The sequence below is a fragment of the Apodemus sylvaticus genome, chromosome 21, assembly GCF_947179515.1.
Source record: "Apodemus sylvaticus chromosome 21, mApoSyl1.1, whole genome shotgun sequence".
NCBI lineage: Eukaryota > Metazoa > Chordata > Mammalia > Rodentia > Muridae > Apodemus > Apodemus sylvaticus.
Genome location: NC_067492.1, coordinates 9,978,618 through 10,006,462, shown reverse-complemented (window position 1 = coordinate 10,006,462; position 27,845 = coordinate 9,978,618). Strand labels below are relative to the sequence as shown.

Sequence of the window (27,845 nt, the reverse complement as noted above, 5' to 3'; positions counted from 1 at the left end):
CAGAAGAAACTTTGAATTTTAAACTGTTGAGCCTCTAAAAGAACATGGGTAGGAGAGTTTGTCTGGACAGACAGACACAAGGACACCAGGGGATTGGAGGCAGTCCAGAGCGATTTGCATGCACAACAAGACTCATTTTATTATTGTAGCTCCTTTGATAGCAGAGTTAGGAGGTGGCAGTTGCAGAGAGGCCTGCTTCGCAGCCTGGCATATTCAGGTTTACATAAAGCATGACAATATTATTTGTCTTCAGAAAAACTTCTTGAGGTGATATGGTTGACTATTTTGTAGAAACTGAGGAAGGTCACAAGGGTTTCTGTGTTCCCTCCCACATTTGTGGGCATTCCAAAATTACTTCCTGAGAGGCAGCATCATTAGTTCTTACACTTGTGTCTCAGATGCATCGTATCCTCACATAACCTTAAGTCAGACTCCAACAATGGGATCTTTCAGAGTTGGACTGAATGCATGTTGCATTACGACGTAGCTACATGCCTCTGGGGACTAGGGAGTGGACTATGGTGATTTGAATGAAAATGGCCCCCACAGGTTCACATGTTTGAATGGTTGGTCTCAACTGTTTGGGAAGGATTAGGAGGTGTGGTCTTGCTGAATGAGGTGTGTCGCTGGAACTGGGCTCTGAGATTTCAAAAGTCTGCACCATTTCCAGTGCGCACTCTCTGCCTCGTGCTTGCAGATGAAGATGCAAATGCTCAGCTACTGCTATAGCACCACGCCTGCCTGCCTGCTGCCGTGCTCCCTGCCTGCTGCCGTGCTCCCTGCCTGCTGCTGTGCTCCCTGCCACGATGGTCAGGGACTCTAACCCTCTGAAACTGTGAGCCCCCAATGAACTCTTCTAAGAGTTGCCTTGATTATGTGTCTCTTCACAGCAACAGAACAGTAACTAAGACACACATCTTTAGACATAAGCCAGTGCAGACAAGTTCTCACTAACTTGAGATGGGCTACCCTAGACTGGGTAGCTGGCATCCTGCTTGGGAAAGGACGCACAGGGCCAGTGTCGACCCTGTGACTACGGTGATACATCTATAAGCCAGGGACACTAAGGAGCTCCTGCCACCACCAGAGGAGGACAGTGGAAGGAACATTCCAGAACCTTCTGAAGCAGCATGACCCACCATTCTCTAGCCCACACTCCAGTTTTCAGTAGCAAGGCCTTCTATTGTCCTGAGTCACCATGTGGCAGTAACTTGTCACAGAAGTCTGTCCTTCCTCACCAGGGTCCCGTGAGTCGTGGGAGGAGCAGAGCTCAATAGACAGAGCGGCACCTTTGGGACGGCAAGAACCTCCAGGGGTCTTCGGGCCAGATGCAGGTGTGAGTGTGTCAGTCCACATCAGAGCAGCTCCACCATAGCCACAGCTGTGCTCTGCCCAAAGATGAAAGTGCCCACCAGCACGGAGAGGATGCCCCAGGCCTCCAGGCAGCACCTACAAAGCAACACACCTGGGTTGTGTGGCTGACAGTATACACGGCTAGGTAGTGCTAGCAGGCCAGGCATGCCATTGCGATAGGTCAGATTCCCTGTGCTGGAGAGCTTTGTCAACTTGGCACAAGCTAAAATCATCTGAGAGGAGGTGACCTCAATTGGGAAAATGCCTCCATAAGACTGGGCGTGGGTAAACATGTTGGGCATTTTCTTAATTGCTGGTTGGTGGGAGAGGTTCTGGTCGATGCACTTTGGGTGGTTCCATCCCTAGGCTGGTGGCCCTGGGATCCATGAGAAAGCAGGCCAAGCAAGCCAGTCAGCAGCACCCTCCACAGCCTCCGCATCAGCTCCTGCCTCCAGGTTCCTGCCTTACTTGAGTTCCTGTCCTGACTTGTTTCAGTGATGGATTATGTTATGGGAGCATAAACTTTCCTCTCCATGTTGCTTTTGGTCACGATTCATCACAGCAAAAGCAACGGTTACTCTAAGTGGGACATCCTCTTTCTCTTTTATCAGGGGGATATCGGGGGTGGTGGGGAGGAAGAACATCTCTCCCTGTGTTGCCTCATCCCTCCTTTATCAAAGAAAAGAAATGAGGCAGGGGAGGAACAACTTTAAACCTTCTTCCACACAGCATGTACTGGAACAGTGAGGAAGATACCTGAGGCCCTGAGCCACACACAATCAGAAAAGGAGCCGGTTAGGGTATAGGACCGGAGAAATGTGGGGCAACCAGGATTTCTACAGTCACTTAGAGAAAGAACCTCAATCCAGAAAACGTCTGCATAAGATCCATGAGGCTGTCGGCAAGCCTGTAGGACATTTTCTTAATTGGTGATCAATGGACCAGCAAGTGGCAGGGCCTCCAGAGACATCACTGTAGGATTAACCAGGGCCAGGAAAACCCGTCACCGGAGATGGACAGCTCTGACTGAACAGCATTAGCATCCCCAGAAGACCACAGGACACAAAGCCACTGGCCCACAGGTGGGAAGGACACAGGGCAGTTTCAGAAAACCATCTTGAAAGCCCAGGAATAATCTATAACGAGCTTGGCCATGCCAAGATTCCTGGGAATCTTGCTGCTCCAGGGAACCCTCCAGTAGAGAGAAGTCAGTTAGCAAAGAGAAGCACAAAGCAATTCCTGTCAGGACAAGAGGGGTCCATGGTCCATAGCTTCTCCCCTGGAAAAACAGACCTTGGGGCTTACCATGGCTGAAGGATGGGGTCACAGGCCTGGGGCAGGTACCCACACCCATGGCTATGCGAGCCAGGGGCATCCGAAATGGGCTCAGTGGTACCTCACACTGCATCCTTACATGGGAGCAGGGCCTTCTCCAGCAGGGTCCTAGGGTCTGAGGTATGACTGCAGGGTATGGGGCCTGGGTCCATGATCAAGTGTCTTCCTAAGGGGTTGAGTTGGGAGAGGCTTGAGAGCCACAAAGCAGGCCTGCCATTAGCTGATCTCAATCCACCTTCAGAGCCCCCAGGCACACTGGTGAAGGCGGCTGGAGAGCTGTGCGGTTCTCATGCGGGCCACACCCACCACCGGGCCACACCCACCACCTATAGTTTCCCAGGCCCCGAGAACACACCATTCAAGCTCCCAGCCTCTCCATACAGTCACGTTGTCACCCTCATCTTGCGCACACTCACTTGACTCTTGGTCCCATGGGCTCCGTGTCCACAGCACAGATGAGACACAAACCTGCAAAGGAGGCGTGAGGTCACCTTGGCTATCCCTTACTGAGCTGGGGGTGCCGAGAGCGCCAGTGTCCCACAGACCTCAGGGCCCCAATGGAAGACTGGCATACCTGGAAAGGTGGTATTGCCCAGTGGTTAGGGGGCCAGCCTGGAGTTAGTGAAGCCAATGAAGGCCCCAGCTAAACACCCCTAAAATGACTTGGCCGAACAGCATCGCCTCTCAGGCCTCCGCCTTCCAGGGGCAGGAACTTGGTTGATACCCAGGCCTGGGATGCACCTGTGGACTGTAGCCACCTCTAGTTCCTTTTCTTTCCCTTCTTTCAGATAATCTTGCTACATAGCCCGGACTGGCCTGGGATTCTCCAGCTCATCTCAGGCTATCTGTTGGGATGACAGACAAGAGCTGCTATTGTTCAACTTCCTCTCCCTCCCCCTCTCCTCTTCTACTCCCTTCTCTTCCTCCTCCTTCTCTTTCTCCTCCTCTGCTTCCTCCTTCTTTGTTTTTTAATATGTTTAGAGGCTGGGGAGATAGCTCAGTGGGTATCGCATTTGCAAGGCAAGCATGAAGACCATAGCTCAGCTCCCCAGGAATTCAGGACCTGGTGCTGAGGCGGCCCCATGGCTGCACAGGGGCTGTGGGAGCAGCTGAGGCGGCAGGCTTCAGGTTCAGCAAGTGCTGTAGGGCAGAGCAATTGATGAAGCAGCCGGTGTCAATCTGGGACCTCCACTTGCATGCACTCACACATATGCGCATGCATCCATGCATACATTATATGCAAAGGGGGCGGGGGCAGGAGTGTGGCCTAGGCAGGTTGCTGGCAGCCTAGTCTCCATGGTGAGTTCCACAGCAATGAGAGACCCTGTCTGGGTGCCTGAGGATTAATACCTCAGATTGTCTGCTGCCTCTAGCCCTTCCCACACATACACACATATACATGCATACATACATGTACACACATACATGCATATACACACATGCATACATGCACATATATACACACATACATATACATACATGTATACACACATACATGCACATACACATATATACAGACATACATGCATACACATACATGCATACACACAGATACATGCATACATGTATACATGCACACATGCATGCATACACACATGCATACATGCACATACACACATACACACATACACACATATATATACATACACACATGCATACATGCACATATGCATACATACACACATACATGCATACACATGCATGCATACACACATACAGATACATACATACATGTATACATACACACATGCATGCATATACACACATGCCCATACATACATATGGGCATATGCATATGCATAATACATGCATATACACATAATGCATATACACATAATGCATATACACACATACATACACACATGCATGCACATACACATGCATATACATATATACATGCATGCATACACACATAATACATATACACACATACATGCATAATACACAATACATACATACACACTGTACTGGCTAGTTTTGTGTGTCAACTTGACACAGGCTGGAGTTATCACAGAGAAAAGAGTTTCAGTTGGGGAAGTGCCTCCATGAGATCCAGCTGTGGGGCATTTTCTCAATTAGTGATCAAGTGGGGAGGGCCCCTTGTGGGTGGTACCACCTTTGGGCTGGTGCTCTTGGGTTCTATAAGAGCAGGCTGAGCAAACCAGGGGAAGCAAACCAGTAAGAAACATCCCTCCATGGCCTCTGCATCAGCTCCTGCTTCCTGACCTGCATGAGTTCCAGTCCTGACTTCCTTTAGTGATGAACTGCAATGTGGAAGTGTAAGCTCAATAAACCCTTTCCTCCCCAACTTGCTTCTTGGTCATGATGTTTGTGCAGGAATAGAAACCCTGACTAAGACACACACATACACATGCACACATGCACACATACACATGCATATACATACATACACACATACACACATACATATACATGCATACACATACATACATGCATGCATAATACATAATACATACACACGCACACATACACACATACACATATACATGCATATACATGCATACATACATACATGCACATATACATGCACACATGCATACACATCTACATACATACATGCATACACATATACATCTACACACATACAAACATGTACACACACATACATACACAGATACTCATACACACATATATATACACACAAACACATACACAATTATACATACACACATGCATCCACACATAGTATATCTGAGACTGCATTTGCTGCATACACACACACACACACACACACACACACACACACACACTACAGTATATCTGAGTCTGTGCATTATCTGTACATACACACACATGCGTACACACACAGTATAATGTATCTGAGACTGCATTATCTGCACACACACACACACACACACACACACACACACGTGCGTGCACACACACAGTATAGTGTATCTGAGACTGTACATTATCTGCACACACACACACAGTATAGCGTATCTGAGACTGTGCATTATCTGTACACACACACACACACAGTATAGCGTATCTGAGACTGTGCATTATCTGCACACACACACACACAGTATAGCATATCTGAGACTGTGCATTATCTGCACATACACACACACACACACACACACACACACACACACACAGTATAGCGTATCTGAGACTGTGCATTAGCCGGTTGCACTGGCCCGGCATGCAGCCCTGGGTTCCTCCTCCAGCACTGCATTAGTTCTGTCCAGCTTCAGAGCCTGCCAGCTCTGCCTGGAGCTCCCACGCAGCTGCTCCCACGCTGACTGTCCCCAGGCAGTTCACTTGAGCTGCAGCTTTGAAAGGCTTCCCTGGGACCTGAGCCACAGTCAAAAGAGGTAGCCTCAGCTGGGCGGTGGTGGTGCACACTGTAATCCCAGCACTCTGGGAGGCAGAGGCAGGTGAATTTCTGAGTTTGAGGCCAGCCTGGTCTACAGAGTGAGTTCCAGGACAGCCAGGGCTACACAGAGAAACCCTGTCTCGAAAAAAACCAAATCCAAAAAACCAAAAAACAAAAAACAAAAAAAAAAAAAAAAAGAAAAAAGAAAAAAGAAAAAAGAAAAAAGAAAAAAAAAGAAAAGAGGTAGTCTCAGACCAGGGCATCGAAAGAGGCAGGCGTCATGAAATCATCAAACTGTACCCCAAAGCAGGGTGAACAGTGACAGTCTCCCACCTGGCTTCTACTTGCAGACAGAGGAGCCACACCCTGTGGTGCTGTGATTGTCCCAGAGACAACCTGGGTTGTTGGGCACCAAGAACTTCTGGCCATGATCCCCCAAGTTCAATATCTGCCTAGTACAGATCTTCCCATAGCAGAATCGTATAGTCTACGCATAGAAGTCCTACTGTGTGCTGCGCACCTACTGTGTGCTGCGCACCTACTGTGCGCCCAGGCCCCTATTGTATGCTGAAGCCTGACGACTTCTCTGACACGTTTCTCCAGTCTTACCCCTGCTGGGTTTCCCATCTGGAAAATACACGGGCCATAGCTTCTGGAACTTACCACCTCAGCTCATGGACACTGTGAAGGGAGGCTTCTGGGAAGGAAGGCTTCTGGGAAGGAAGGCTTCTGGGAAGGCTTCCTCAGAAAGCCTCACTGCAGAGCACGGTACCTACCTTCCAAGTCTGCGAGGCCAAGAAGACTCTCATGGAATGTTCTTTTGCACGGTGGGCCTTACAAGTTTCACACAGACGGTATTTAAAAATGACCAAACCATCCATCCGTACAGTGGGAGGCACTGACAATGGACCAGGAGATAGCCTGTCCATTCTGCCACAGGCCAGGTGTGCCCTGGTACCTGAGCCTCTGTCTTCCCGTTTGTGGGATGGGACGACATAGTACATCCATCTAAGGTTGTAGAGCCACTTAACCAGGAAAGGTCTGGAAATCCTGGCCCATACCTGGCTCCGTAACCCAGGCCCTCATCCCACAAGGGTCCCACCTCCAGACCCTGAAGAGCAGTGGTCCTCAACCTTCCCGGTTCTGCGACCCTTTAAGCCAGTTTGTGCTGTGGTGACCCCCAACTCACAATAGTAATTTTTCTACTGCCATGAATCCTAATGTAAATATTTTTGGTTGCCAAACAGGTCTCCACCCACAGGCTGAGAACCACTGTTGTAGACCAAGGCCTCTTGCTGGATGAAGGCCGGAGGCTGGGGGTCAGCCTCCACTCACCTGGGAAGATGAAGATGAAGAAGGAACTGATGCCACCGATGATGCTAATGATCTCGCTGAGGTCCGGAAGGAACAGAGCCATGGCGAGTGTCACTGCCACCCACAGGGAGGTCAGTGGCAGCCGGACCCAAGGCCCTGAGGGATCAGCCAGCACTGGGGGGCCCCGTGCTGCCCAGGGGCTCTTTTTCCAAAAGTCCTGCATCACAGACCTGTAGTTACACAGATACCAGTGCTCGGTCTGTGGCTGCCGACCTCCTGCCTTCCGAGAACGCCGCTGCACGCGGCAGGGTCTGCTCCACACCCAGCCAGCTGTGTGTTCCCCCGGGCACCCCTCAGCCTCGGGGTCTGTGGGGTAAGGGTAGAGAAGACAAGGTCCCTCCTGGCCCAGTTCCGATGCTTACTTTCTGGGCAACACCTAAACTCGCCGTGCCCGTGTCCCTCACTCTGTCCACTGGAGGTGACGTCAGCCCCACTGTGCGCACTTACACACCCTACACACAGAGAACACAACCCATGGTGCACCCCAACAGACGCACCTCCCCAGGAACAGCACAATGGGGTACACAGTCACAATGGAGACCGCAAAGAGAATGCGTGCTACGACGATGGCCGTGTCATTGCCCGGGTAGGACATTAAGATATCGGCAGAAACATCGGTCCCGAAGGTCAGGAAGCCATAAACCCCTGCAGGTGGGGAAGACGGGCATGCGTCTGCAATGAGAAGATTCCCCCTCCATACACTCCCCCATCCGGAGACCCCTCCGGAATACCCTGAGGATATCCTTTGGTATCGTTGGAAGGTTCTGGAAGGGTTCCTTACTCTGCATCCTAAACTCCTGCAGACTGGTTGGTTGCTGATGGCTGGGGCCAGGGTGAGGATCATTGACGAGAAGCACCCAGAGCCCTGGGAAATAGACATGTGGGCACCCACGTTGTCACCTAGCTCCAGGCAAGAGCAGCCAAGGTAGCAGCTGGTAGCACATTCACCTTCCGGATGGGAAAGCTAAGGCCTAGACTATCCGTGATTGTCCACAGTCACACAGCTAGCCTGGGCAGAGAGCTAGCTAGCTCCTTCCCACAGCACCATACCACTTGTCACTCAGGTCCCTTGTCCTGTCCTGGGATGTTATCTCTGGCCTAAGCATGTAGGTGTCACTTAAGGGCCTATCTAGGAAATCCCGTGATCCTACTGACCCTGAGACTAGGGACATCTGGAGGAGATAATGCAGTCACAGCCTTTAGAGCCTGGGGTGGCAGAATGACAGATTCCCTCGCTGGCTGGGGAAAAGGTTCCTGTCAAGTCCCTCAGGTGACCGTAGGAGTCTAAGACTGCATAGCTGCTTCACACAGCCCAGAGCCTTCCAAGTAGGAGGCCCCAATAGATGAAAGCAGGGAAGGCCATCAGACAGTGCTGCTAGCATTCTGTCTAAGCTCCACCCCACAGTTACCTGGCAACAGCCAGGCAGGCCTGACCCACTATAAAAGGGGCTTCTTGCCCCCTCCTTCATCTCTCATTTTTTTCTTGTTTCTCTCTTGTCTCTTGGGCTCTTCCCTCCTCCCTTCCCTCCTCCCTTCCCTCCTCCCTTCCCATTCCCTTCCCCATCTCTCCATGTGGTCATGACCAGCCTCTACTTCTTTTCTCTCCTCCCCTCTCTCCTCTCCCCTCCTCCCTCCTCCCTCCTCCCTTCTCTCTCTCTCTCTCTCTCTCTCTCTCTCTCTCTCTCTCTTTCTCTCTCTCTCTCTCTGCCTTTCTCTACCTCTACTACCCCCCTTAACTCCCCTCCTCATGCCCTGAATAAACTCTATTCTATAGCTGGTCCCTCAGGAGGAAGGGATGCCTCTGTGTGGGCCCACTGAGACACCCCCTTCCCCCACACCTCACCCATAGAACACATTCTTTCTCTCTTTATCTTTTTCTAAACACATCAGTAGCCACTAAAAGTCAGCTGTACGGAGACCCAAGTCTGAATTCATACACACTGTTGACCTTGGGCCTCTCATGGCCACGCTCTGGGTCACGTGTTTACCACCCCTGAGGACCTCTGCCGACCTCACGAAGTGTGTGGGCACTCAGAATCCATGCATGTGTGCAAGCCACTTCCCAAATACAAGCACACCTCAGAACAGCAGGGGAGGCGCCCCACGTGAGAATGGAGGCTTTGGGACACTAGCTTGGCGTAGATTTGCATATCGAACTCTGAGATCAGGGGAAAGCCATGGAAGCTCCCCTGATCCTCAGTTTCCCCATCTGCAACTTTTTCCTACAGGATACCAAGAATTAATGAGCAAAGGTGTTGACAGCCCAAAGCATCCTGCCCACAGGATGGGCTCTCTAAACCCTTTGCCCCATTTACTCCCATGACCACTCCCCTCCCCTCTGGGGCGCCCCCTCAGGCCCTACCTGTCAGTGCGTAGACAAGGCAGCAGGCCAGCAAGGACAGCACAGAGACCAGGGTCCAGTGGGAGAGGCTCTGATTCCGCATGCTGCAGTAGATGGAGACCGCCGCCTCGTGACACTAGAGGAGAGAGCCTGCGGCTTAGACCCTCCAAGGATGGCTGGGGAGGTGCTAATCCCCAAGTCCGGGAAGTGCCTGAGTGTCCACTAACAGCATAGGCAAATGTCAGAACACTCGACGAGTGGAGTATTAGACAGCTCTCAAAAGGACTGCCCTTGATGCCCCCTCTCCCCCATTTCAGTGCAGAAGAATTTCATAAAACAACACAAGGCTGAAGGAAAGATGTTAAGCAAGGGAGAGGCCTGAAGTTCAGATCACAAGACAAATATCGACAGCAGGGTCGGGAATATTAGGATTCTGTCTAAGCTCCACCCAACAGTTACCTAGCAACAACCAGGTAGGCCTGAACCACTATAAGGCGGCTGCTTGTCCCCTCCTCCCTCTCTTACTCTCTTACTCCTGTTTCCTGCCTGCCTCTCTCTTGCCCTCTAGGGCTCTTCTCTCTCCCCCTTCCCTTCCCCCCTCCCTCCACGAAGTCATGGCCAGCCTCTACTTCTCTACTCTCTCCTTCTCTTTGCCTTTCTCAGCCTCTACTACCTTCTTAATCCCCCTCTCCATGCCCTGAATAAACTCTATTCTAAACTATACTGTCATCCTGTGGCTAATCCCTCAGGGGGAAGGGATGCCTCAGCATGGACCCGCTGAGGCACCCCCTTTCCCACACCTCACCACACCCCCCTAGAGTAGCCCTTTATCTTAATATCCCTTTATCTTTTTATAATCATAACGGGGGGGGGGTCCTAGCATCGGTGATGTTATTGATACTTGGAGAAGGGATCGTTCCTGCAGTGAGGGCCGTCCTGTATGTTGGAGGGCATCAAGCAGCAATCTCTGCCTGGACTGCTGGATTCCCATACATGTTAAAAACCCAAAATAGATCCAGACACCTCTGGGGCACCATCAAGCTGCTGGGACCCCGCATCTGTAATAAACAACAGAGGCCAGGGCGGCAGAGGGAGGAGTGGGTGTCAGGATGGAGAAGGTGGTGAAAGCCCTCTAGGGTGACTGTGTGGGAACACCCCACCTTCGTGATTGACACTTCAAACAGAAACAAGTTCTGGGTCAGCAAGGTGGCTCAGAACAGGTAGGAGCCTACGGTCAAGTCTGTTGCCCTGAGCTGATTCCCAGAACCCACAAGTTGTCCTTTGACCTCTAAACATTCATCATCACAGATAAGCACGCACGCACGCTTACACAATAATACGAAAGCAAGTAATGTTAAAGTTATATGCTATATCATGATGACGTAGTCACAGCCATTATAATTTGGCTTTCCTCACCTGGCACGGCCCTGGCCCTGGTATCTCACAAGCAGGCGAGGGACCCTAAGGAGCCCACAGGGTAGAGATGTAGGTCAGGATGCATCCCTCTTACCTACCTACCATCGTCATATCCTTGCCCTCATCCCGGAGTTCTTTCCTCCTGCATGGCCCCAGCCCTCACCACGAGTGTCCCTGACTCTGTCTCTTCAGCCTCTGTCAGCTATAAAGTCACCACGCCCAGCTCAGAACCATGCCTGGAAAACACACTAAGTCTCTTGACTCCACTGGTGGTCAAAGGCCAAGAAACGAGTCACCAGTTCCACCAGCCCTCCCATAGCCCATGCTTGGTTCCTACTTGGTGTGAGAGGGAGGGACCACAGTGCTCCCAGGGGCCCTGGAGCACGGGGACAATGTGGCTGAACATAAGCCGCCTTCTTCCTGGCCCAACCCAGGTACAGCACAGACACACTAACCCTGACCCACAAACCTGGGGCAGTGGTGCACCCTCACCATCTGCCCTGGGCATCTTTGAGGCCCTGGGAAGGAGGCACGCTCAGCCAGGCATTGGTGGCTGTGCCAGATCCCTGGCTGATAGTGTGGGCCTCGGGGTGGGCCTTCCTCCTGTGTCTAGCAGCACTTCTGTGCTTGCCCTGCGTACCTCTCAGCACAGACAATGGACCCTGTAGGGCCACTTAACACCCCTGGGACTCCTTAAGAGACCCTGCATCTTGGCCCTGTCATAGGTTATGCTTTAGGGAACCAGAGACAGTGCCCTGTTTGAGGGACCCATCTCCTCAGCTCTGCAGGTTGCAATGCAGCCAAACCCCAACACAACATGGATATGTTCAGGGGCACAGACACATCTGGGAGCTTGCCTTCTCTATGTGTCTATCTGAAGACAGCATCTGGGGACAGAAAGTGGAGTAAGACTCCCCAGAATCCCCAGAAGAGGGGACACATGAGCCAAATAGTGTGATAGCCTCAGTCCATAGAATCGAATGTCACTTGGCTTTTAAAAGGGTAGCACACACCTTTAAACCTGCACTTGGGAGGCAGAGTCAGGAGGATCTCTGAGTGTGAGGCTGGCCTGGTCTACAGAGCGCGAGTTCCAGGACAGCCAGGGCGACACAGGGAAACCCCGTGTTGGAAAACTAAAAGCAACCAAAGAAACGAAAAACAAAACCAGAAGAAATGAGGTGTGCAGTGATATCCAAGGCCCAGGCGACAAGAGGGAAGTATTGCACAGGGAGGACCACAGATGTCCCCGGGTGGGAAGATCCTCCGACAGAGGAGCCATGCTGGGGAGAGGAGGAGCAAGAAGAAGAGGGGGAGGAGAAAGAAGAGGAGGAAGGGAAGGGAGAAGAGAAGGAAGAGGAAGAGAAGAAAGGAGGAGGAAGAAGAGGAGGAAGAAAAGGAAAAACAGAAGGAAGAAGAGAAAGGAAAAGGAGGAAGAGAAGGAAGAAGAGGAAGAGGAGGAGGAAGAAAAGAGGAGGAGGAGGGGAGGAAGAGGAAGAAGAAAAGGAGGGGGAGGAAGAAGAGAAAGAAGAGGAAGGGGAGGAAGAAAAGGAAGAGGAAGTAGGAAGAAGAGGAATAAGAAAAGGAAGAGGAGGAGGAAGAGGAGGAGGAGGTCAGTTGTATGAGGTGAACCGACCCTCAGTAAGTCTGTTTAAAACAGAACCAGGGGTGCCGGATGGCCAGGATGACTGAAGACATAGTCTCTAGCCCCCCGATTTCCAAGCCTTGTACTGATCCAGTTCAGGCTGGGATGCAAGGTGCCTACTTTTAAAGGTGTTCAGAGAAAGGTGGTGTGTTTGGATCCTGTCAGAAGTCCTGACAGTCATGAGCCTGGCTGCCTTTATTTCCTCACAGCCCCAAGCAGCCTTCCTTTTCCTGCATCTCCTCCATTCCTGGATCTTTCATCCACCCCTGGCCTGTGCCCCACCCCCACCCCACCCCCACATGCTGTCCTCCCTGCTCCCCAAGCACAGTAGCCCTGGAAACCCTGGAAACGACAGCTTGGTTGCTAGGAGAACACTAGGAGGGAGCCGAGGTCAAGGCAAGGTCTGTGAGTATTCGGAAGGGGGCTTCCGCGGTCTGCTGGCCACTCCATGTAGGCCACACTGGGGGAACAGCTCAGAGAAACATCAGCCCCATGCCACTTTCAAAATATCAGACATGAGAGCTTCTTGTGAGCCAGTCACAGAGCCCCAGAAGTGGCAGCGAGTCTGTCACAGGCTGAGAAGTGGCCATGCTGCAGGGCCTATCAAAAACAGCTCTGAAAGCAAGTGGAAGCCAGAGGACGGAACGGGAGGGCAAGGGCAGGAGGCACCAGGGCCTTGAGGCTACCCCACCAGATCCCTGTGCTGCCCCTCACTCACCCTACGCTGGGTTCTGTGGGAAAACTGCTGATTAAGGTGAAAGTCCACCATGACCGGATAGCCTCTAGGCTGGGTGCAATATGGGGAGACTCCCTTCGTGAGAGGGGCTTCTCCTTCTCTGACCTTGTCTGGGGAACTCTAAGCCCCCACAATATGCCTCTACCTGAAGAATATCACGGCCTCGATTAGATTACAGGACCAGTTTCCTTTCCCCTGATAAAACTTGTTCAGGCAGCACCAGAGATTCCTGAAATGCTTCCCAATGCTAATGAGGCCTTCCAGGTACCCTGAGCCTCCAGACCTTTGCCCATCCTGGATGTGCCTACCCTCAGTCCCCCAGAACTTTACAAGCCTTGAACCACTCTAAGTAAAGTTGATCTGTCTCCTGATAGCTGGTCCCGGCGTGGTCATTCATTCTGCATACGACGAAGCACAGGGCTTTCAGGTTCCCCTTCCCTTTCCCCCAAGCGCTGCACGCCCTCTCCCCCCCGCCCCCCTCCCTCGGACCAAATCAGTCGACAATCCAGAAGAGTGGCCGGGGAGACCTACAGGGTTGTACTAAAATGGTGGCTTTGATCCAGTAATAATCTACTAGCAATTCTGCCTGTCTGGCCCCCTGTCCTGTTGCTTGCCCCGCTGTCTTCTTCCCATACCCTCTAGGCAATAAAGCCTCAGAAGGTAGGTTCTTTCTTCTCTTTATTCTGCAAGTATACACTCGAGCATATGTGGGTGGCTCTGTCCCCAGGCCTGGTGGTGGTTCTGTGATCACTCACAGAGAGGCGTGTTTCAGATCCCGCCCCTTCTCTGGACCCCACACCCAACCAACGTGATAACTCCTGATGCTGGGTGTGGGGGAGAAACTCAAGGACAGCCCACATCCCCTCTAGGTGGCCCAGATGTCCCAGACTCTGGAAGATAGCCCATAGGCAAGGTGGAGCCCCGAGACCTGAGCAAGCAGTCCGCCTTCTCCCTCCACCCCCATGCAACATCCCCCCCTCCAGGGTATGTGTGTGAGCGGGTGCTCTCCAGAGAGCTCAGAAGCCTGAAAATGTCACATTCTGAACGTACCTGAAATCCAAAGCAGATGGTAGGGAAGACGCTAAACACAGAGGTCCAGGGAGACGGGCTGCGAATAGACAGGGACAGGTGTTCATTAAGGAGCTAGAAACAACCTTCAACTCCAGAGTGCCTGTTTTAAATGAAATGAGGGAAATATGACGGCAGGGAGCTGCAGGGTGTGTTTTAAATGGCTGAGTCTGTGACCGTGCTCCAGGCCCGGAAGGAAGCCGGTTCAGTGCTGCACTTTCTAAATACATCTTTGTGGACACTTGGTGACATGACACTGCCTGTGTTGAGGGTGGTGGTGGTGGGGGGCAAGGTAATGGCAAAATAGACCCCCAACATCCCTCTAAAGGCTGTCTATTCCCAATATTGTAGAATTCTAGGTCACATGCAGCCCCTGTCCAATACATCTTCCCAAATGCAAGGTTGGTGGGTCTTGTATCCACATCACCTCAGTGAATGAGTCTCCCCTCCTCTGGTTTCTGTCTGGTGGACCCTGTTTGCTAAACAGCTCTTCACGCCAGTCTCTGACACCCACAGAGATACACAGCCCACAGCAACATGACCAGCAGCATTTTGGGCTGTGGAAGAGTTAACAGATCTCCAAGCATCCCCGTCCTGATAGTATCCAGGACTCTGCAAACACATTCCCTGGGGCAAAAGGAAGTTTGCGGCTAACGAGGCCACAGCCCCCCAGCCCAGCTGTGACGGGGAAGCCATGACCAGGGAGCAGATCAGAGCTACAGCACGCTGCCTTCAGAGGAGGAACAGCCACAGTTCAAGGACTGTGGGAACCTGCTGAGGGAAGGAAAAGCAAGAGGCTTTCCCTGAGGCTCCAGAAGCAACAGACCCATTTATACCACGGTCTGATTGAACATATGAACCGGATCTCTGATCCCGGCATTGTGAGGGGAAACACCCCTAACTGTCGGAGCTCCTTGGTTTGTAGAGGTTTGTCACAGGAGCCCCAGGAAACCCACCCGTCTTAAAACCCCACCCTACCCAGGTTCTTTCAACTCCTCCCACCCCAGTTATCACAGCTCCACAGAGCAGCAGCGCAGGCAGACATTGGCACGTCACCTACAATCTCTGCTTCCCCTTGCCTGGTTCCCCCAGACTGTAACCACACCCAGCTGACCAGCGACCAGGCAGATGTCCCCAAACCCCTTCTGCCTCAGCCTTTACCTCACCCTGCCTCTCAGGCTTCACCATCTGGGACAGGCATTCTCTGTCTCCCATTTCCCTGCTTCTTGTAGCCCTTGGCCAGGACAGCCACATCACTGTGGGTCCCGATACAGGATGGACTCCAGTTTAATCACTGAAAATTCCAAGAGCGGTGACTATATAGTTAAGTGCCCTGAGCTGTCCCTGACCCAAGAAACAGAGGTGCACACACACCTGGCATCTGACCACATCATGTCACCTGCCAGGCATGCTCCCCAGTCTGAGGCATCGGGTTGGGCTGGGACATCCTGCCTGGCCCCTATTCCTGCACCTGACTCCCATAGTTCACTTGGCAATTCTTTTCAGGAACAAGCCATACTCCATGCCCGCTGTACCCAGAATACCAAGGGTGCCCTGGTTTACCCATGGCAAAAACAACAGTCTTCAGAGCAACTCTGAGTCCCCACATGACACCCTACCTCACTCTCAGCCCCAGTAAGGGCTGCTCGATAGTTCCACTGTTCTCTAAGCCTGGGTACCTGTCAGCTTCCATATAAACAGTGCTCCAGGCTGCTGTGGTCTTCAGTGTCTTTTTTTTTCTCTCTCTCCTGAAGGAGAAACTTCCTTGGCTTTATTATACATCAGAGACAGGAGGGACCTCATGGGAAAGGGCCAGGGCTCAGCAACAAGCCCTAGAGGATTCCATTTCCAGAATCCTATTCCCAGCTGAGAAGCAGGAAAAACTGTTTCCGTAGACTCACCTCAGCGAAGGACCAGACTGGCGTATGAGGCCCTGGGGCAACAGGTAGTACTGCACGGTGATGACCAGAGCAAGGTAGCAGGCGGCCAGAGTACCTAGGATGCTGGCACACATGGGGGCAGAATCAGAGACCCTGCACCAGAGGCACACAGCCAGTGAATGCCCACACCGGCATCCCAGCTCTGCCCTGGCTAGCGGGAAGCTAGGATGCTCTACTCCAGAGCCACCAGTCCCTCTCCATACGGGGAGGACCAGGAGGTTGCCGTGCAGTGCTGCTCTGGTCCAGAGTTCAGAGGTGTGGGATCCAGGAGTCCTAGCATCCTTGGGGAGAGCACCTGGGAGAGCTCTCTTTAAACCAGAGAGCACCAGTCAGCTGCTGAAGTTTGACATTCAAGTCAGGACATCCTCAGGCTTGGCCCCAGGGGAGGGGAAGAGGAGCCTGGTGTGGCCTGAGGGCCACAGGAGCCTCGTGGCCTGCAGGTGTGGAGGGACTGGGCTGTGAGGCTTCTGCTCTCTCGGGGGTTACAAAGACTAATGTTATCCATGCACAAGGGAAAGGCAATGAACATGAACTTGGACCAAGTCTGTCTGCCACTGGGTCTTGGTGTTTTGGCTCCATTCCTAGGAGCTTCAAGGTCAAAAATGAACTAAAAACTGTGCCATCTGACTGTATAGCCTATGCAAGGCTGGGTGTGTGGGAAGCCTGCCTCTGTCAGAAGACAATGTGTCTGTTCTGATGGCATTTAACTCAGCTGCAAGGACATGCAGGAAAATGGACGAGACTGGAAGACATGGTGAGGAAGCTGACCCAGACCCAGGCAGGCAAGTTCTACTGTTCCTTCTCTCTCACACGGGTTCCAGGAACCTTGGTGGAGAAGGCAGTGGGCGAGCACACAGGATATTAAAATGTAGGAGGTGATACTGAGGTTAAAGGTTAAAACATGGATGGAGGGCTGGAGAGATGGCTCAGCGGTTAAGAGCACAGACTGCTCTTCTGGAGGTCATGAGTTCAAATCCCAGCAACCACGTGGTGGCTCACAACCAGAAACAAAGAACCTATGGGCTAGAGCGAGTGGGGCCAGAGCAAGAGGGAGAAAGGAAGGGGGGAAGGAAAAAATGGATGAAAAGAGGGGAGGGAGGAGAGAAAAGGTGTGAACTCTAACCAAAGCTAAGGACCCGTGAAAACGCCTTACAGAAGACAACTACTTTGTAAGCTAATTTTTAAAAAAATATTTGTAAAGGCATTTAAGTTGGGTGTAGTGGAATGTGCCTTTAATGCCAGCATCCAGGGGCCCCTCCCCCAGACTTCTGACGCATCTCTCGGGCCCTCCTGCTAGCTCAACTTGGCCCATGGCAGCCAGGAGCTCTGGAATCTGGGTGCTGCTAACTCTCCTAAATGCCACCCTGAGTCCTGCCTTGAGCTCTCTTACGCCACATGCTGCAGGCCATGGGAATGATCAGACACGTGTAGGAAATTATTGAAAATAAATGAAAATTATTGTTATTATTATTTTTTTTTGAAACAAGGTTTCTCTGTGTAGCCCTAGCTGTCTTAGAACTTTCTTTGTAGACCAGGTTGGCCTTGAACGCCAAGATCTACCTGCCTCTGCCTCCTGATTAAAGGCATGCACCACCACTGCTCAGCTCAAGTTATTATTATTATTTTTTAATTTGGATTGTCAAGACACGTTGTTTTTTTCTGTATAATTCTGTCTGTCCTAAACTCATTTTGTAGACCAGGCTGGCCTTGAACCCATTGAGAGCCATCTGCCTCTGCCTCCCAAGTGGGGAATCAAAGGCATGTACTACCAGGCCCGGTACTAAAATTTATTTTTTAAAAGAACTTTCTATCAGTATTTCTTGGCTTAGTTATATTTTCTACTATGGGTACACAGAACATGTAAAACTTCCAGTTTTCTTCTCAAATGGAAGCAAACCCTCCTTTATCTCTGACAGATAAACCCTCCTTTATCTCCACAGTGCGGCCCTGCCACACGGCTGGACTACCCGGAAGACACGAGGCCCCCATACCTGGTGTACTTCTGGAGGGCGATTTCCCGAAGTGCTGACAGGGGAAAGATGACCAGGACGGAGATCAGGGGCAGGGTGAAACTCTGGGCTGCATACCAGGGCTGTGGGGTGTCAGGCAGGAGGGAGTCACACACTGTGAGAGACAGGGATGGGAGTCAGGCTTGGCTCTCACAGTAACACTGGGGCACAGACACGTGGACCAGTCACTAAGTCAGTCTGGAGTAAAGAGATCAGAAATGGGATGGGGGCTGGGCAGCGGTGGTGGCGCACACCTGTGATCCCAGCACTCTGGGAGGCAAAGGCAGGCGGATTTCTGAGTTCAAGGCCAGCCTGGTCTACAGAGTGAGTTCTAGGACAACCAGGACTGGACAGAGAAACCCTGTCTCAAAAAAAACCAAATCCAAAAAAGAAAAGAAGAAAAAAAAAGAAATGGAATGGGGGAAATCCCATGCCCCCTTGAAGGAAGGAACCCCATTTTTCCATGAAGTCACTCAACAAACACACACTGAGCTTTTGTGGCACTGAGAACTGATCAAAGCCCCTTTCAGGCTGACTTGGAAGCACTCCGTGAAGAATGGGCCTCTCGGTTCTTTCTGCAGCTCTGCATAGCTACTCAGTAACTGCCCACGCCAAAGCTAGGAGTCTGAGGACCATAAATCTCACCCACATTGCCAATTGGAGGGTAAACCTTAGGGGGAGCTCAGCTGGCCCCTCTGTTCTACCGACGGCGGTTAGAACCCTTATGGCGGGCACCTGGCTGACGGACGACAGAGCTGGTCTGGGGGCCCTGGACTGTAACAGCCCACTCAGGTGCCTGCTGGAGAGCCTAGAGCCTTCCCCTTGGTTTTCTGTCTCAACTTAGGGGCCTCGTACTAGCTCAGCCTTGTTCACGGCAGCCAGGAGTTCTCCAAGGTGGACACTGCCAATCCTAAAAGCCACACTGAGACCTGCCGTGAGGTCACACGCTGCAGGACAGAGCTGTGAGGTCACACGCTGCAGGACAGAGCATGCCTGCCTCAAGGGCAGGGACAGCCTCTCAGTGAAAGTACCAGGGAGGGGACCAGCAAGATGGCTAATGTGAACTGAGAGGGAGAGCAGATGGGGGAGGATGGAAGCAGGGGAGTGGCAGACAGCCAGAGGCTGGAGTGACCGGGAGTCACAGGCAGGGTGACCACTGGACAGCGGCTCGGCTCGGGAGGGAGGCTGGCTGGCTGGCACTGTCCTGTGAGTAAACCCTTTTCTGAGCTCATCAAAGGTGGCCTCACGTAGAAATAACTGCCTTGGGAGACCAGCTCCCCCAGCTGGTGAGGTGAGGAAGGGTCCCACAGCCAGGTCACCCTGCAGAGAGCTGCCTCCCTTTCACCCCTGTGCCACCAAGAAGAGGCAGGTAATGAAGGGTCCATAGAGATTCTAGGTGGGCTTAGAATAGGGTGGGGTGCGAACCCTTCCCTCGCCCACCTCCTCAGCTACCTGCAGTCAGGAAACACCGCCCTTACATCAGCACGATGACAACTCCTTCTCCATCAACCTGAACTGACTAGAGAGCCCATGAGTCCTCCGCCGGTGGGGTCACCTGCGTACCTAACTCACACAGTGACTGTCCCCATGCTCTCAGACCACTTGTGGCATCTTCTTTCCAAGAGTGTGGGATGTCAAGAACTTTCTGATCCCCAGTGACAGACCAGAAAGAGACGTTGTGTGCTTTCTCTCTCCGTCAGTCCACTGAGACCTGGGGTAGCTCAATCTCTCAGTCAGGACTCTGGGCACAGTGCTCCATCCTGGAGACTCTGACTTCTCACCACAGCCTGGATCTGAGGTGGGAGATGGGTTCCTCTTTCTACTGCCTGTGTGCAACATTTTACTCACTGAAAGGTCTGGAGAGTCCATCCTCCACATTCTTAGGTATTGGACAGTGTCAGAGGTTCTAAAACCCTCTCAGCCAGGGGCCTCTTCAGGCAAGGGCATGGGAGAAAGACATGAACAACAACACAGTAGACTACCATCTAACCCTAGCAACAGATATAGTCCAATTAAGCCTAAAGATTCCAATTAAAAGCCTGAGGTTGTCAAGATAATTAAAAAAAAGAAAAGCCACAAGACTCAGTCATATGCTGTTTTCAAGGAGTGCATTTACCACCCCGAGCTGTAGCTAGCTTCAGGGAAGAACAGAAGGGCTGCCCATGGACGCTGATCTTGAAGCCAGCGGGTCTATTAATAGAGAGGGAGGCTTCATGCCGGAGATAAAGCAGAATATTTCATATTAATAAAAGATGTATCTAATCACGGGGCTTCAAAAGCCTTGGGGCAGCGTCTGGAACTAAAGGGTGCGAAAGCAAGGCTGGAAGTCACAGCTGGAGGTTGGACACCGGCTCTTAGACAATGGTAACCAGGGCACTTCGAAACTCAGAAAAAAAAAAAAGGCTGGGGATGTGGCCCCGTGAATGGAGCCGGAGTCCTAGATTCCATCCCCAGCAGTCCATAAACCAGGCAATGGTGGCACAAGCCTGTCATCACAGCACTCGGGGCAAAGGGGCTGGGGAGAGGGCTCGGGGGAAGGGACACGCACGGCCCTCACTTGGTCCAGTTTGGTTTCCAACATCTACATCCGATGGCTCACATCGCCTGTAACTCCACCTCCAGGGGATCCGACACCTCTGGCCTCTGAACACTTACGCACACTCACACGCACACTCACACTCACACGCACACGCCCCCCCACACACACACATACATTAAAAAATATTTTTTAAAAAAGAGGCGGGATGGGGGACTAGGAGCTAAGATCATCCTACGTAGTCCAGCCTAGGCTACATGAAACCCTGTTTCAAAACAGAACAACGTGGAACATTCACCAAGCCTGACCAGAGCTGGACCACAAGTGAGTCTCAAGACTCCCTAAATCTCTTAATTGTGCCAGAGGAAAGTCTCGTCTGTGATATAATTAAGACAGGAACCGGAGGATCTGAACAACAAAGAAATGGAAATGAAGCAAGGTGGTGCAGACATCCTGTGAGTCAGGGCGGGAGGCACAGCAGGTTCTAAGCCCACGCATGGCGTGGGGCAAACAGGAGGAGGGTGAACAGACAGGCCAGGTGCAGCTACGGCCACGCTTAGAGAAGCCTCAGTAGAGGACCAGAGGCCATGATCGTGTGTCTTCGCTATGCCCAAATCAAAGGTGCTACTGGGAAGCTCTCAGGAGAGTCTTCTGGCACTTGACTTAGTTTCCCCTTCTGTGAAATGGGCTGTCTCCATGAGCCATACCATCTGTAGCCATTGTCCCTCCCTCACCATGTTGGGTCCTCAGGTCAGTCCTCCACCTCCTCACTGGTCCTGCTCCCCAACTGGGGGCCCAAGAGTCATTTTAGGTCCTGTATCCTGGATCACCCTAATGCCGGGAAAGGAACTCACACTTCTCCAGTTGGTCCCCGATCACTCTGAGGAAGGCCACAGAGATCATGAGCAGGTTGATCAGGAAGCAGGCCTCACACAGCTGCCCCATGGCGGGGCCACATAGCTCACGGACCACACCCTGGTAGGTGGTCTGGCTACTGACAGATGCTGCATAGCCCAGGATGACCAGGCCGCTGACCAGGAAGACCAGAGATACCTGCAGAGGGGACCAGGGGGCATCACCTGAGAGGCGTGGTGACTCACAGGCCAGTGGCCCAAGAGTGCCTCTCCATGAAGCTTCTGCAAAGGGCTGTGCGTGAGCTCTACCCGGGAGCTTCAGGGGAGGTAGGCGCTGCCAGCTGGGAACCTGGCAGCTCTGCCCCACGGGACAGAAGAAACTTCACAAAGCCTCCTGGTGCACTCAGGTGCAGGCTCAGGGTGGGCTGTCTGTGAGAAGGGCAGGGTTGGTAGTCTGTGGGGTTGGGGCTCTTTATGGCCTTCCAGGGCGCTCTCCATCATTTATTTATTTATTTATTTAAAAGATTTATTTATGTATTATATGTAAGTACACTGTAGCTGTCTTCAGACTCACCAGAAGAGGGCGTTAGATCTCTTTATGGATGGTTGTGAGCCGCCATGTGGTTGTTGGGATTTGAACTCAGGACCTTCCAAAGAGCAGTCAGTGCTCTTAACCGCTAAGCCATCTCTCCAGCCCCTCTCCATCATTTAGAATGAACAATTTTCACATGCACATTGAATTAGGCTATGGCTCTGAACCCACAATTCATCCCAGATCTCTCCCTCCTGCGTCTACCGTGCTCAGACACGTTCCGCAGCGCACATGAGTGGCCTGCAGGGATTGTCAGTTCCCCAGGATGCTCTGGGTACCCACTGTTGAAAGCTCAGCATCTTGTACACCCCTCCTTCATGGGCTAAACATAAAGGGAAGGGCCTCTACTGCCCCAGGATACCCATCCCAAGACAAGCCGCTTGGCACCCAGCCAAGGCTCAGGACTAAGATCCCACAAGACAGCACACACACACACAAGACAGCCAGCTCTGCAGAAGCAATAGTAGGGGTCCCACCCGGAAGAGGCAGAGCCATCACCGACCTGCCTCCTCCCCCAACCCCGGACACCTCTGTTGACTCACCAGTGCCACCAGGAAGGTGGGCACCATGCCTCCTGCCTTGTAGAAGGCCCAGGGGAAGTTGAGCAGGCCGGCGCCCAGAGCCGACTTCAGGAGGATGAACACGGCGCCCAGTGAGGACAGAGAGGGACGGGCGGCGGCAGGGAGGGGCTTCTCCGGAAGGCCTGGGCTCCCTCTGCTCTGCCCTTCCATGACTGGGACAGCTGGGGGAGTGGGCTAGCATCGAACCTTCCCTTCTGATCCTTTAAACTCAAAGTCACAAGGTCAGCAGGAGCCAGGACAACAGTGGTACTCTTCACTCCCCCCACCTCCATCTTCTTCTGTTTCCTCTCCGCTTCCAAAGCAGGTCATGCTCGCCCACATGGCCCAGTAACTTAAGCTCTCTCTCCGGTCCTCCCTCTAACTCCGAGGCAACCCTGGTTTTATTTCTCCTTCCCCTTTCTAGCTGAAGCACTGGCTTCCTCCCCTGGTGGAGAGTTTCTCCCCAGCTCCCACCCACAACTGTGTTTCCACACTCAGCTCCCACAGTGCCCCGAGCTGAGCCCTAATCCTTACCAAACCCAGTAAGGTGGCCCACGGGCCTGGGCCAGCAGATTCAAACTCAGGCCTCCTTTTAGTGTTTCCGCCGCAACGTTGCAGCCCTGAGAAGCAGGTGGAGGGAGAGTCTATCTCCACAGGTCCAGGCTCTTGAGGGGCCCTAAGGTCATGTGTTGGGTTAAGGATCCCAGTCTGAGGGACGAAGACAGGCAAGGCCACCTGTCCCAAGAACGTGCAATTTTGGAGCTTTCTCACCAGATCAGGTTGTCTACATTCCTGTGGTCGGCCAAAGCCCCTCCTTGGGGTGTGGCTTTGTCAGCTGCTTGGTGGGCAGAGCTCAGCTGGGATCCATCTGGGTCCTCAGAAGCAGACCCCACCCACTGCCGGCCAGGGGTCAGTTCCTTCAGAGCCCCCGCCTTCCGCGGCTCCTCTAAGCCCGCCCTGGGCTTGGGAAGGGTCATGGAAGAAGGCTAAGTCTACCACCATTGCTGGCTGTCACTTGTCGGCAGTGTGTCTCGTTGACGCCCATCCGTGGAAGGGTCGCTAAACATCCTTGGTAGGTCCTCTCACTCCCCGTCTCTTAGAAGGCCAGGGGTGGGTGCTCCTCAAACTAACCCCGTGCCTCAGATGTGCCCGGGCCCTTGAGGAAAGGCAGACTGATCTCCTGCATGTTGGGGAGGCCCAAGGCCTTCTAACAAGCTCCAGGCAGGGGCCACACTGAGTAGAAGGCAGACATGGACGCCTTCTGAAGTAGTGAGTGGCTGCTAAGGCGGCAAAAGATAAAAACCCCTTCGCTGGCAGACACACGTCAAGATGTCAGGATCAACCTGGCTTCTTGCTAGAAGCCTGACCTCAAGTCGCTTCTCGGGAATCCCCTGGGGGACTCCTGCAGACAAGCGCCCAGTCCATCCCCGGAATTTCTGCCTCAGTGGGCCAGGCATAGGTTCTGAGAATCTGCCTGTCTCAGAGGTTTCCTGCTGCTGGCGCAGGGACCCCACTGAGAAGGGCTTTCTCTCAGATATGCCCCAGAGCCCACCCCATCCAATCAGCCTGTCAGGGGCACCCCCAAAGCGCTGTCTCCTGCGTTTCCAGCATCTCCACCCCGACTTGGTGACCTCCTTGAGGCGCCACACAGCTGGTGCTCACTAACTGCCTGACAGCACCTCAGCGTGAAGGCTGTGATTCCACTGGCCCCCCTGCCCTGTGCTGACAAGAGTCAGCACACAGGAAGTACCTGAGGAAAGAGGGGGGAGGAGGGATGAAGGAAGGATGAAAGGAAGGGGGAGGGAGGGACTCCAGAAAGAACTGGAAGGTCACTTTCACAGATCTCGCCCTTATTGAAAGCCCCTAACTAAATCCCACACGCTCAGTGACAGCAGGGACCCGGGTCTGAGGTCAGGCTGTGATAGGGCCATCCTTCCTCCACAGGATCTGAGGAATACTGCTTCTGGCCTCCTCATGGTAGGGTCACCCGCTTGCCACAGCTGCAGGCCGGGGTTTTCACACACTGGCCTGGAGTCTGGCGGTCATTGGCCCTGCTGAGCTGAATAAGGCCTCCTTTCAACTCCACCTCCTCCTCACCAGAGTGAGGCTATTAAATCTGGGCCAGGTAGCATCGGATGCTACAGGAGGCGTGGGAAGTGGGGCAGGGCAGGAGCGTGGGTTAGCAGGGAGAGGGACCACACACAGTAGCTTAGAGGTGACCCCGGTGCACACCCTCCAGGAGCCAGGAGGCTCGCCGCCCCACCTCTACCCACACTAATGGGCTCCTAAGGATGCCTGTTAAGTGCCTGGCCAGTTAGTGGCTAAAGCTTTGTAGTCCTTAATCAGGCTCAGGGGCTCAGGGGCTCAGGGCACTCCCCGGTCCCTGCCCAGGGACCCTCATTAGCTGCCCATTAGTGCGCATGACTTAGGAATTGGCCACCAGGCTGTAAAATTCCATGATCTCTTAATTCTTTGGGGCTTTGATATCCACCCCCTGCCGCCCTCCCAGAGCGCTGTGACCTTTCCCAAGCTGTGGAGGGGGCACCCTGCAGGGCTCCATCTGTAGCTAGGGGAGGGCAGGAGGCCACCCTCTGCTCAGCCCACTGCGGGCGGGGGGAGGGGGCACAGCACTGGAGGAGGAGACAGGCGGGGGTGGGGGGTGCACGGGCACCCTGTGGTGGCTCCCAGGGCACAGGTCTGGAGCACCCATGCCATCTCCCTTCATTCTCCTGCTGGCTTGGGTACCTGTCCCACCAGGGGCTTCCTGAGGGCTGTTCTGTTCCTCCCCACGGAGTGCATGCTGGGAACTCCCACTGATGCTTAGAAAGTTCTTGATCTTGTCAGGAAGCAGGTGGGCGTGGCCACCTTATTGGCACTGGGTCTCTCTGGTTTGACCTCACCTGTGAAAACGGTGTCTCCTGTCTGTAGTCATTCACGACTAACAAGGAAGAGCCAACATTGTTAGCAGTCACTGCTGAAAGCATGATGCAAGTCACATGACATTGGCTCCCCCGCACCCCCCACCCCTGCCAGGTTCTCATAGGGAGCCTCTAGGAGCTGCCAGCGCCAGTCCATCAGCACCCCAGGCTACACTGGTTTGATACAGGGCTCCTTACAGCTGTCCAAGAAAGCCTGATGTGTTGAAAAGGAGGCACACTGAGTAGGTGGGGCTCCCCGGGGCCCCACAGCCTGCAGAGGCAAACCAATGAGTGCGGGTGCCACAGAGCTAGGGCTCAGAATCCAGGGCAGGTCCCTTAGGTTTCAAATGCCAGTTCACAGGGATCCGTGGTCCCCCTTTGGTCAACATGTGACACCTTAGGGATCTAAAAAACCAGTGTGGCTGGCTCCATCCTAACCTGCAGTCTTTGTGATGGAACTGCACATGGCCGGAGGGGGTCTGCAGATGAGATAAAAGACCCTTGACGTGGAGAGGAGGGCCTGGAGAGGTCATGTGACCACAACAAGCGCCCCTCATGGAGGTCAGGCCTGCTGAGATCCACTTAGATGCGGTCATAAGACCCTTGTCTGAGATGCTAATACTCGCTTCTTCCTACAGGGGCACAGTGTGCAGAGGGTTGAAGGGTTCAACACCCACGGTGGGGTGGGCATCACGGAGTCACCCATGTTCCAATGGGGTCATGGTTCAACCAGGCCCTTAGTGTCCTCCCTATGGTGTACGGGTGGTTTTGTGTCTCTTCACCGACGTTCACTTGTAACAGGTCTCCTTCTAAGAGTACAGGAGGTCAGAGGTCATCACGGACAGAAGGGTCTGGAGTGGCGAGTTTAGAGTTTGGGAGATGAGGACGGCCATGAGCCAAAGATGTGTGGCAGCCACTGGAGGTGGGACAGGCAGGTGCGGGTCCTCTAGGAGCCTCTGTGGCATCCCTGCCACTCAGCGGGAGCTAACGTTGGGGAAGCTCCTGGACAAGGGCTGGGTCTGTGGTCACAATCCCGGGGAGGTTCAAGGACATCTTCTGAAATCCGCTCTCAAGTTTATCACCCTCTTGTAGTGTCTCCAGGAAAAAACTTGAAGGCTAGGTAATCGAAAGGCCTGGGGCAGGGCACAGCTAGGGCAGGGCACAGGGTATAGAGCTAGAGCCTTTGCCAAGCCCACAGCCTCTGCACCCACCATGGCCTGCTCAGGTCTGCAGAGCCAGAGACCCTTTTCCAGTGTCCCAGCTAGCTGCTCTCTGGAGCTGGCCCGATCACAAGGGCCCCCTGGGGAGGTCCGTGTGAGCCTGTGAAAGGAAGTGGGGACATAATCACCACACCGAGTGTACCCCGGGGGTGGGAGGGGGGGCTTAGGTAGATTCCCAGTACTGTGCCACCGTCACCACTAATTCCTGAGCATTTTCAACAGCTGCTCCCTTCCTCTCCCCAGCACCCTTCTCCTCCAGCCCCGGCAACAGCTAATCTGCTTTGGTCTCCATGGATGTGTCTGTTCCGGACATTTCACAACGATGCAGGCACAGGAGACACAGCTTTTCATTTCTCACCGCAAGCGGTTATGGCTGATCTGCGCTGTAGCATCCTTCGGGACGAGTTCGCCGTCTCCCTCCGCCATCAGCACATCATGGCCTCTGCCACTGGGCTCTAGTAGCACTATGCGTGTCTCCTGTGGCTTCGATCCGGCCACATCCAGGAAAGGGGCTGCAAGGTTTCACTACCTCCACTGATCCAGATCCTTCCGGATGGATTAGGACGGTGGGGGCAAGACCCTAGAACTAGTGTTTCTACGCTACCCCT

The 27,845-nt window shown here is 53.1% G+C and overlaps 1 protein-coding gene across 2 annotated transcripts; it reads right to left on the bottom strand.

Annotated features, from left to right (window-relative positions):
• Window positions 1-122: 122 nt before the first annotated feature.
• Window positions 123-23,879, bottom strand: Slc38a8 (solute carrier family 38 member 8). Of its 2 annotated transcripts, XM_052166522.1 has the most exons (11): window positions 23,634-23,879; window positions 23,082-23,320; window positions 21,948-22,146; window positions 18,540-18,672; window positions 16,510-16,611; window positions 14,591-14,648; window positions 9,768-9,882; window positions 7,903-8,050; window positions 7,367-7,575; window positions 3,105-3,156; window positions 123-1,449 (listed from the first exon to the last, which is right to left on the bottom strand). In XM_052166522.1, exons 2-11 carry the CDS (start codon window positions 23,268-23,270, stop codon window positions 1,356-1,358), a joined length of 1,299 nt encoding a protein of 432 aa, XP_052022482.1. In that variant the 5' UTR covers window positions 23,271-23,320; window positions 23,634-23,879; the 3' UTR covers window positions 123-1,355. The 2 variants fall into 2 exon arrangements, with proteins under 2 accessions (XP_052022482.1, XP_052022483.1); XM_052166523.1 differs by lacking the exon at window positions 23,634-23,879 and having other exon boundaries at window positions 23,082-23,358.
• Window positions 23,880-27,845: the final 3,966 nt, after the last annotated feature.